We start from the raw sequence: 10789 nt of genomic DNA on the forward strand, positions 1-10789 counted from the left end.
AGTCATTGGGTTAGGGTTTATCTTAATGGTCTCATTTTAATTTGATTACCGCTTTAAAGGCCATATCTCCAAATACAGGCACATATTCTGAGGTACTGGGGTTAGGGCTTCAACATATGAATTTTAGGGGGATATTTTCAGCCCGTAACACTAGGGAATGCAAAATTTCCTTTCCTGGGAGTTGGAGCAGGCAAGGTGAACTTGGGGAAGAAGCAAAATCTGTGGTTCTTAATGTTGTTTCTGCCTCTGCAGATACTGGGCTAACTTAAAGTTGTGGTTCAAGCAGAAGATCAGCAAAGAAGAGTTTGACCTTGAAGCTCATAGACTTCTCACACAGGATAATGGTAAAATAATTATCTGGGGAGTTATTTTACTGTTTTGAAGTTTTCCCAGATTTGCCATAAATTAAAGTGCTTTTTCTTTTTGAAAAATAAATTTTGGTTTTAATATTGTGTGAGGTCATCTTAATAATGTGGATATTTAAAATTAAGGGTAAAGAATGGTGGAGTAGGGGACATCCAAAATCCTTACAAGCTAAAGTAGTGGCTTCCTTATTTTGAAAATATATTGTCTGTTTGCTTCCTCAGGGGCTAGAAAAGAAAGAAAAATTCTGTATTTGACTTGTAACAATCTTCCCTTTTTCAGTCCATTCTCACAACGATTTCCTCCTGGCCATTCTAACGCGTTGTCAGATTTTGGTTTCTACACCAGGTAAGGGAGTGGAAATACTTCTAGTGTATGTCAGTTGGCAAAGCTACGGAGCCCTAGGCTTTCGCTTCCTCTATCAGACACATCTGGTGTTTGCAAATGAATGGTTTTTGAACTTCTCAGAAGAAAAATTTTATTATGTAGATACACATTCTTCTACAGAACCTTTTCAGAGCACCTGATTTCCCTGTACTTACATTGACTTTTGGTCTTTACTCCCTACTCAGCTACATTTTAGATTACTTAAGTAAATGAGAAGTAAGGAAGAGGGTGAGGGAATGAAGAGGAGTCATTGGTGTTAGGAGAAGGTATTCAGTAGAGGTAGGGGAAATGAATTATGGAGAGGGGAAACCACAACATATGTTGGAAACTTGGACTTTCACTTGTATTCATAAGATGTCAGCACCTGGAAGGTTAGAGCTTCAGCATTTCTGTTGGGCAAATTATTGGTGGAGAACAGTAGGTAGGGGAGGTAGCAGCACTTTGGGAAGGTAGGTGAAAACTAAACCTGTTACTGCAACCTAAAGAGGTATAAATAGAAACCCTGATCCCTCTACCCCCAATTTTTCATCTTAAGTGGCAGATTAATTTGCATGTCACCTCTTTCAACCATTTTATTTTAATCAGTCAGTTAAAAACAGATAATTAAATGCATTGAAAACTTCCCTCATGATAAAAGTTGTCCTTGACTTTGTTAAAAACTTAAGTTAGCAGATACCTCCTGCCGTAGATTTTTTTACAGGCCTGAGGTGATCCTGGTGATCATATATGAAAAGCGCATGTACCATCTAGAAAAGGCTGGTATTTTGTATCACCTCTCTCAGCTAACTTCTATTGTGTGATAAAGAATTCACATAAGATCTCCAAATGCCTAATTCTTCCTCCCTTGAAGTTGCTACTGAGGTGGAGTGTAGTAAACAGTGAGCGTCTGTTTGTGGAGGTTGGTGTTGGGGAGTAGTGACTGCTTCCCTCACCCCTCACCATACCTGCCACTGCACATCCCCACACTATATTAGATTTTTGATGTTCTATTTAATTTAAATAGAAGTGACTTTAGCCATACCTCTTTTATGTCCAAAGTTAGATCATAAAGATAATCCACTTTGTTGTATAAAATTTAATTTGATCAGAAAATCCAACATCGTGAGGACAAGTTCTTACTTTTTGGTAGGTATACTGTAAAGTGCCACACACACCCAAAAGATAGGTCGAATGATCAGAAATAAAATCCTGGTTGATAGGAGTCAAGAGACATGGGTTCAAGTTGAGATATTACCATTAGCTTACATAATACAATTAATTACTTGGAATTTCTTAACTTGTACATGTATAAAATAGGTACAGTAATATCTACCCTATAGGATTATGAAAAAGCAGATGAAAGAACATGTAAATAAGTGCTTTTATAAAGAAATAATGCCAGACAAATATGAAGGAATTAGTAAGTACAGATGGCTGATTTTAATTAAAAACCTTTGATATTTTAAAATAAGTGAAGAAACATCCCATTTGGAATTTGAGAATGTATTTATCTGTTGAATACCTAAAATTTACTTCATCAAAATGAAAGTAATATTTGCTAGCAACAAAGAGAATGATTTCTATTAAAAGTAAAATATAGTTCTTTGAAGTTAACTGTAAATGGATTGTTTTCTGTTTTTCTAAGCTAGGCAGAAAAAATGACTTTAATAGTAAGTATTTATTGAGTGACTGCGGCATGCTAGACACTTTACATGCATTATCTTTAATTCTCACAGCAACTCTGAGGTTAGGTGTTAGCCTCTTTTCATAGATAAGGAAACACACTTCAGAAAAAAAAAAACCAAAATGAAAGAAAACTTGCTTGAGGCCCTGTGCAGCTGGTAAGTGGAAGTATTGGATCAAAACTGAAATGTGACTGCTGCTGAAAAGCCCTCCCTTTGTCGGGGTCGGTCCTTACCATGCTTTGCTTCCTCACCCACAGTGTTTGGCCACACAGCAGAGCGTGTAAGCTCTGAGTTTGCAGGCCTGCTCCTTTGCATCAGCCTTTGCAGGTTCAGCCTAGTTTCTTGTCATCACCTAGCATCTAGTTTCATTATCAGGAATAGATTTCTTCAGAAAATCATCTAAGATTGGCTGACCTTATCAAGTGAGGTCTGGAGACTGATGGAGAAGAACTTGACTTTCCAAAGAGTTCTTTTTTTTTTCCTTTTTGTCTTTTTTACTGACCGGTAACGGGATCGCAACCCTCGGTGTCGCGCCCGCACTGCGCTCAGCCAGTGAGCGGGAACCGGTCTCCACGTGGGATCCGAACCCTCGGCAGGAGCACCGACGCGCTCCCAAGCAGCGCACTCTCCAGTGCGCCACTGGGCCGGCCCAAAGAGTTCTTTTTTAACTGAGGAACTTGGAAGTTGTAAACTTTTCAAAGCTTTAAAAACTTTTCTTCCTAAAGACATCAAAATGGTAATAACATTTTACTAGGATTATGGGTGATTTTTTTTTTCTTTCCTAAAATAATGTTTTGGGTATTTTTTTCCAAGTGTACTAGAATGAGCTTTTGTATTACTTTTTTTGTTGTTGTTATGTTAAACAATATATGTTCATGGTTTTTTTAAAAAATCAGTAACAGGTTTTATGATGAAAGCTTCTTCGTACCCCCAGACTTATTCACAAAGGCAACTACTTTTGTTTTTGTTCTTCTGGTGGGACTGCCATAGCCCCTCAAAGTTGCTTAAATCTATTTCTGGATTTACTGTTTTTTTAAATCTCTTTGTCTAATTCTTTGTGTTTTATGAGATTTCCTCAACTCTTTTAGTCTTTCTGTTTAATTCTTTAATTCAGCAGTTTTATAGCATCCTCTTGTTTTATGGATACATGTCTTCTCAAACTGTTTAAAGATACCAGTTAGAAATTTATCAACGTCCTTTTGCATTCTCTCTCTAGGACCTCTGTTGTTTGTTTAGCTTGGTCTTTCTTACCGTGTTACAGAATATTGTTAAATGTCTAGTGATTCATTGTTGTCCTTTTCATATTTAAGAATGAAGTATAAAACTACCTGGAGACTTTGCTTTAGAGTGAGCTGACAGCAAGCCATTAAACCGGGGGTCTCCCAAATACCACTATAGAGAGAGCTTTGCACTAGGGTACCAACATCCATACCAACTACCTTAATAGATCCCAGAAATTTTGTTCAGTTTAACTAGGGAAGAGTCCTCCATCCCTTCCCACCTTACCACCCACCTATTATAAGTGTCCTGCTCTGTGTCATTCTGTGCATGAGGAAAGCTGTGCATGGAGCAAGCAGGGCTGCTGCCATCATGGGCATGTGAGCTGCAGTTGCACAGACGGGCCCTGCACTTGGTTTGGTGCTGTACTGTACTGTCATCTTGAAATTCTTAGTTTTTGAACAAGAGGCCCCATATTTTATTTTGTACTGAGCCCAGTCCTCAGAGTGAGAGAAAAGGAGTTTATGTGTATGATTTTTTGAATACAGTCCTTCCTTCCATTAATCTTGTTTTTAATCTTATTAACCTCTCCTAGTTTCCACTGTACTCATGTTCTCCAAATCCAGATTCTTAGTGGGTTTCTATTAGGCAGGTTGACTTGCTTCCTTCTGCCATTTGCCACCTTCCTTCTGCAGCCTAGGTTGCAACTTCCATGTTTCTGCTTTGTAAGTCACACCCTTTTAGTCTGTCTTAGAAATATGTTGAGATCTTATCTTGTCAGTCACTCATTTTCTTTTTTATCTTTGTTGTGGATGTGTGCCATTTACCTTCCTCTACTATCATTTTTAGTAGGGTCTTGGAAGAGAGAGGAAGGAGGTAAATATATGTGCTCAGTTCACCATCTTGGACTAGAAAATTCTTTCCTACTTTTATAATACTACTACTACTCATAAACAAACCACTTAATAAACATTAATTAAAAACAAAAAAACAAATTTATCTTCCTAAAAAAATAATTGTAGTTACAGCTAGGAAAAAAGTTGTGATTTGAGAGGATTTATTTTAGAAAAGTGGAAAGAAAAAATTTGAATTTAAGCATTTATTACTTATTTTCATGTTGAGCATTCCATGCCTTTTTTTTTTTAAGCCCAAAATGAAAACAAACTTAGCAGTTATCAATTGTCATTATTTCACTTATGGTTATTATTTTTCTGTCTCATAGAGGGTGCTGGATCTTTGCCCTGGACGGGGGGGTCTGCAGCCAAACCTGGAAAGCCAAAGGGAAAGAAAAAACTTCCTTCTGTTCGTCAGAAATTTGATGTAGGTTCTTCTCCAATAGATTTTGATAATGACTGATTTAAGTACTGATGTGATGGAACTAGCTTTACTTTTTTAAATGAATTAGTTGTAGAGTTGAAAAAAAAGGAGGTATGATTTGGGAGAAAAGGGTTTCAAGGATTGTGAACTCCTAGGTGTCTGAATTTTTATAGTTCTTGTTTGTTATTGCTTAAATATTAATGTTATCATTAGTATTTAATGAATTTTCAGTGATTCAAAGCTATGCCTGTGTTCTTCCTACTCTGAAATATTTTTCTTGAATGAGTAATGTTTCTCAGATTGAAGACATCCGCTCTGAAGGTTCAGGTGGTCTGGAGGCCTCTGACAGGCTCCTGGTGATGCCCTGAGCCTTTTGGAGACCATTAGAGATGTCATGAAGGCATTTGACTATAAAGTTTGTAGACCTTTTAGGATAACTTCCTTTTTTCAGTTAATATGAAGGGAAAAACGTTTCCCCGAAGTATCCCTTTATAGGTTTGACTGGATATTGATAGCTTAATTGATTAATATCAACAAACATTTATTTCTTTACACCTTTGCTCTGTATTTTATATGAGTAGTAATAATCAATCTGGATAACATCAGTATCTCCAGAGAAGCATACCTGGTTTAAAAAGGCATGTTTAGGGGCCGGCCCGTGGCTCACTCGGTAGAGTGCGGTGCTGATAACACCAAGGCCGCGGGTTCGGATCCTATGTAGGGATGGCTGGTTTGCTCACTGGCTGAGCGTGGTGCTGACAACACCAAGCCAAGGGTTGAGATCCCCTTACCGGTCATCTTTTAAAAAAAAATAAAAATAAAAATAAAAAGGCGTGTTTAATATAAAATATAGTTTTATACTTGGAAAATAGAAAAAATAACAATGTTGCTTTTATAATAAAAACTTCAAACAGGGACAAACCATCCTTACTACAAAAGCTTGTATTTTGGGCCTAAACAAAAGCTAGTAGAGGCATATCTCCCAGTGATGATGGAGAATATGAATGGGCTTTCAGAATCTCCCAGAGGAAGGCTGAGATTTTATGAATGAAAAGAGATTGAGAAAAACTTTTAAGTAGTGTAACTATGTCTTAGATAGGTTCTGTGTTAGACAGAAAATAACAGTTGAGAAATTGTTAGGTAGAAAATAACAATAAGTAGTTACACTACACAGCATTATCTTGGAATATTTGTTATTAGATCTGTTATATTGGTTAGGCTTTTTAAGGCCTTAATTGAAGCATTAATTATACATATGTTCATACTTTCAGAACCTTTTTACAGTTGTACTTGAAATGCTCTTACTTGTTTGAATGTAGTTCTGTATCTTCAACCTAATTGTTATTTTTAGCACAGGGCCACACATTCTGTGATCACCAAGATATTAATTGAATAGAATAAACTTATGCATACTATCATTATTCCCCTTAATTCATGTCTTCATTATTGCCATGTAATGGGTGTGTGAATCTGTGATTATTTGTGCACGAGTTACTTTTTTTTTTTTTTACCCCTGTGGTATAGTTTTGGTGGCATTAATTTGTAGGCTCTGAAGTCGAATACATGGGTTACTTTTGTTTATGTCTTATTACTTGCCACTGTAATGAATAATTTTGAAAAGTTTTCTTACTCATAGCATAGATTCCAGCCTCAGAATCCCCTGTCAGGAGCCCAGCAGTTTGTGGCAAAGGATCCCCAGGATGATGACGACTTGAAACTTTGTTCCCACACAATGATGCTTCCCACTCGCGGTCAGCTGGAAGGGAGGATGATAGTGACTGCTTATGAGCATGGGCTGGACAACGTCACCGAGGAAGCCGTTTCAGCTGTTGTCTATGCGGTGGAGGTTGGTTTGCTGGTGGCAGAAATAATTTTACAGATTGAATGTGACAAGCTTGTATGTGTTGTTTAAAGTTGATATTGCAAGAAAAGAACTAAAATGTCACTCTGATTTCACAAAATTGTGATTGTTGAAGTTTTCCTTTGAGAGGAGAAACACATCACAATCCCAAGAATTGCCTTCAGTTAATAGACTAAGCTTTTCAGAAAAGTTTACTTATGGCATAATACTTCTGCTTGATCTGGTGTTTGAACAAGGGTACAGTTTTTAAAGACAGAAACGAGTTTGAAAAATCCTAAAGATTAAAGTTACTTGTTTTTGCTGTGGTACAGCATTTAAAGAGGATTAGACTTGGTGTCCAAATAGTAGGATTCTTGTCTCAGCACAGTATTTTGTTCATCCATTCATTTTATTCATTTAGTTATTTGACAAAATATATATTGGGGTCTCTAGTGCAAAGGTACCATCAGACAACATTGGGTAATTCCTTCCAATTCTCTGGGCCTCATTTTCCTCATTTATACCCCAAAGATAATAATAGCTGTCTCATGAAGTTATAAATGAATTTTGTGTGAAGATCCATTATAAATTAGATAATGAAGTCTTGATAAAATATAGTCTTATTAGTATAATTGAAACGCTCTGCCTGATCCTGGCTCCCATTTTAATAACAGTAGGCTGGCACTAGTCCTGTCTCTCCATTTTCACAGACATCCCCAACCTTCTCTTATGTACTTGGCTCTCAATAAAAGTGAAGAGAAATTAAATTAAGTGCCTAATTTTTGTGGGTTTATTTTCTATATATGTAGTTTATGTGGCTTTTGAGAGAGCTAAGGTTCTTTCTGTGTAAGGATTTGGTAGATTTGGTATTATAATCAATAAACACCATATCTTGAAACTTTTTGTCCCATTTGATACAAGTTTCAAGGTAGTTTGTTTCTTTATTAAAAATTATTTATTTATCTTTCATTTTATTTTTCATTTTATTTAAAGCTGTCTAAAAATCATTTCGGGGAGAGGAACCAATTTAGAGACATAAAACTTCTAAAATAAATTTCATGTGGAGCAATCCCATCTTAAAAACAAGTAAATAAAAATAAGCATGTCTCACGCTTTCCTGTACCCTCCTACTCCTTTGGCATTGGTCTGTGGCTCTTTAGTGTACATTCATTTGGTTCTAGCATGTGCTAACCTTTCACACATCTCCATCTAAATGTCAATAAACATTTTTGATCAATGGAAGTTTTGTGATTTTCTTTTAAAGAGGAGATCATGCTATTTTTCTTTTCTTGTTTTTACAGAATCACCTTAAAGATATACTGACATCAGTTGTGTCAAGAAGGAAAGCTTATCGGTTACGAGATGGCCATTTTAAATATGCCTTTGGTAGTAATGTGACCCCACAGCCATACCTGAAGAATAGTGTAGTAGCTTACAACAACTTAATAGAAAGGTAAATGAAGTGTCTTGTGATTTTTGCTTCCATCCTTTGCTAGTTGGATACATAACTCTCGTGTAATAGACCACTGTTAAATAATCAATTATTTCTGTAGGTTTAAAGTACGTTTGGCAACAGTACAATTAATTTTCTTTTCTTAGCTCCCATCCTTGCATAGTATCTAGTGGATTATTTTGATACTCTTTGTTAGAAGTGAAGTTCCGTAGTTTGGCTGCTGCATATGGGTTTAAAGTGATCCCCTCTGCACCCCCAGCATCACCACTTTTTGAGGTGGAATGTGGTAGTTCCCTGGGGCAGTGTGTCCTGATGGCACTTGAGGGGCAGTTCCTAGTGGGGAAGTGGTCCTGCTCTTAATTGAAGCATGGCCTGTGATTGTTGGGTCAAGGCTGGGATTCTTGATAGAGGAGGAGGAGGAGTAGATGTTTCTTCAGGTCCTTATCTGGCTCTTGTAGCCGCAGCTCATGACGGTGGCTGTGCAAGGTGTCATCAGATTGCTCTTGGCATCCTGTTATGCAGATCTGGCCCCTCATCCCATCTGGGATTCCTATTCCTCATTCTACTGAGGGCTCCCTGAACCTCTCTCATGTCTGGAATCATCCCTTTATGAGGCAACTTAGGTTGCCTTCATCCATATGTGTCTTTCTCACCCTTCCCTTCCCCGCTCCCCCACAATTTAGTTTGAATTTTAAGCTTTCAGAAAAGAAAAAACAATAGTGTGATTTTCATGGTTACCGAAGTGACTAAATTTCCTCTGATTTCTGGACTTCGTATATCTGGTTAGTTGGGGAGAAGAGAGGTAAGGAGATGACAGGGAGATACAAGTTCAGAGTAAAAAGTACGATAGGGAGGGCTAGCAGTGATAGTGGTAAAGAAATAACAGCAGAGGAAATCAGGAAGTGTAGTTGGGAAAGCTGAATGGGCCAGAGCAGGTAGTGTTGACAGCACACGGAAGATGGTGTACCAGTGCCTGTTTCATGGCTCTGGAGACCTTTACAGGGCTCACAAGGCCCGTTTTGAAGAGCACCATCTTGAGTTGGGTTCATTGTTTAAATTGCTTTGCGTGATGATGTATTGTCTAAATCTTGTTCAGACATGTCTGTTTGGGATTGTTTTCATTTTTAAGTCATTCTTTTCTAGAGAAGAACAAATAAAAAAAGTAGCTTGTTGTAGTGGGTAATGTTGGGAGCAGTGTCTCTGACCCTGGCTGGACTTCGAGCTGGCCAGTCCCTGGGAGGGCTTCTGCCTCTCTGTGGGCTGCTTGTTGCTCTAACAGGGCTGCTTCTGTCTGATGCTTCTTCCCGCTGTTCCCCATGCTCTTTGAGTTACCCCCTCACTCTTTTCTTTTACCTCCTTGTCTGTTCCTCACAGTTGTGTAGGTTATCTCCTACTTTATTGTGATGCAAAAATCATGCCTGACTCCTCAGCTTGTATCTATGCTTTATTTTGGGAGATTGGCAAGACTGGATTAATTTTCTCCACCCTCCATTTTTGCCTGTTGCTTCTTTTGTGCTGTATCTTTTCTTGCTCTTTATTTATGAACCTGTTGTCTCCAGTACCATTCGCCTTCCTCTCCAAGTCATTTGTTTTCAGTTTCATACTCCTTTAATTAAGATCTATTATTTTTTTCAACCGGAAGCTCTTTAAGGGCAGGAAACAATTTTGGTTCAGTATCCTGAGCTAAGTAAATGTTTTAAAATTGTGGAGGAAGGAGAGTAAATACAGTTGGATTATATTTTGTTTCTAGCCTGATAGATGGGCTGCCTCTAAAAATTAAAATAGATAAATCAGTGTACGTTGAATAGATTTCTAATTGATTTTAAGATTTTTTAAACCAGATATATTCTAGCAGGCCACTCCTATTCTGGTTGTTCAGTTGTGTACATTGTAGATGCTTGGAATATTCTGAAAAAATTTTTTTCAGCCCTCCAGCTTTTTCTGCTCCCTGTGCTGGTCAGAATCCAGCTTCTCACCCGCCCCCGGATGATGCTGAGCAGCAGGCTGCACTCCTGCTGGCATGCTCTGGGGACACTCTGCCTGCATCTTTGCCTCCAGTGAACATGTACGACCTTTTTGAAGCTTTGCAGGTAACCCTTGGCTCTTCACAGTTTACCTAGATTTATGGATAGGTAAAAAGATTCTCCAAGTCTGCAAAGACTGTAGCAAGCCCTTGAACAACATTGTTTGAATTGTGCAGGTACACTCATACACAGATTTTTTTCGATAAATATATTGGAAATTTTTGATTAGGTATGTCATGCATTCCAAACAGTTAGCTAGCCTGCTTAACAGTAGGCTATTAGTAGTTAAATACTTAACTACTATTTAGGCAACAATGCACTCTCACCTCACTAGGGGCTCCACAGTGCTGCACCAAATTTATACTGGTACCAGTTATACTCCAATTTTCACTACGTGGGGGTTGACATCTCTAATCCCCACGTTTCTCAAGGGTCAGCTGTAATTTTTTCACTGGTTTTTTTCCTCTTCTTGGCTTTGTGTTTTTCAATTTTTATGGTTTTTTTTTTTTTTTTTTTTAAAAAA

At 37.8% G+C, this 10789-nt stretch overlaps 1 protein-coding gene across 1 annotated transcript in view; it reads left to right on the forward strand.

Moving 5' to 3' along the window:
- Positions 1 to 238: 238 nt before the first annotated feature.
- TADA1 (transcriptional adaptor 1) overlaps positions 239 to 10789 on the forward strand; it is a gene marked incomplete at its 5' end in the record, with an annotated part of 13111 nt that continues 2560 nt past the window's right edge. The window contains 6 exons of the mRNA XM_008564429.1: positions 239 to 344; positions 646 to 711; positions 4855 to 4952; positions 6586 to 6795; positions 8091 to 8242; positions 10170 to 10332. Of these exons, the coding sequence (XP_008562651.1) occupies positions 239 to 344; positions 646 to 711; positions 4855 to 4952; positions 6586 to 6795; positions 8091 to 8242; positions 10170 to 10332 (795 nt within the window). The remainder of the gene's footprint in view (positions 345 to 645; positions 712 to 4854; positions 4953 to 6585; positions 6796 to 8090; positions 8243 to 10169; positions 10333 to 10789) is intronic.

Source organism: Galeopterus variegatus, unplaced genomic scaffold, assembly GCF_000696425.1.
Source record: "Galeopterus variegatus unplaced genomic scaffold, G_variegatus-3.0.2 Scaffold18892, whole genome shotgun sequence".
Classification (NCBI taxonomy): Eukaryota; Metazoa; Chordata; class Mammalia; order Dermoptera; family Cynocephalidae; genus Galeopterus; species Galeopterus variegatus.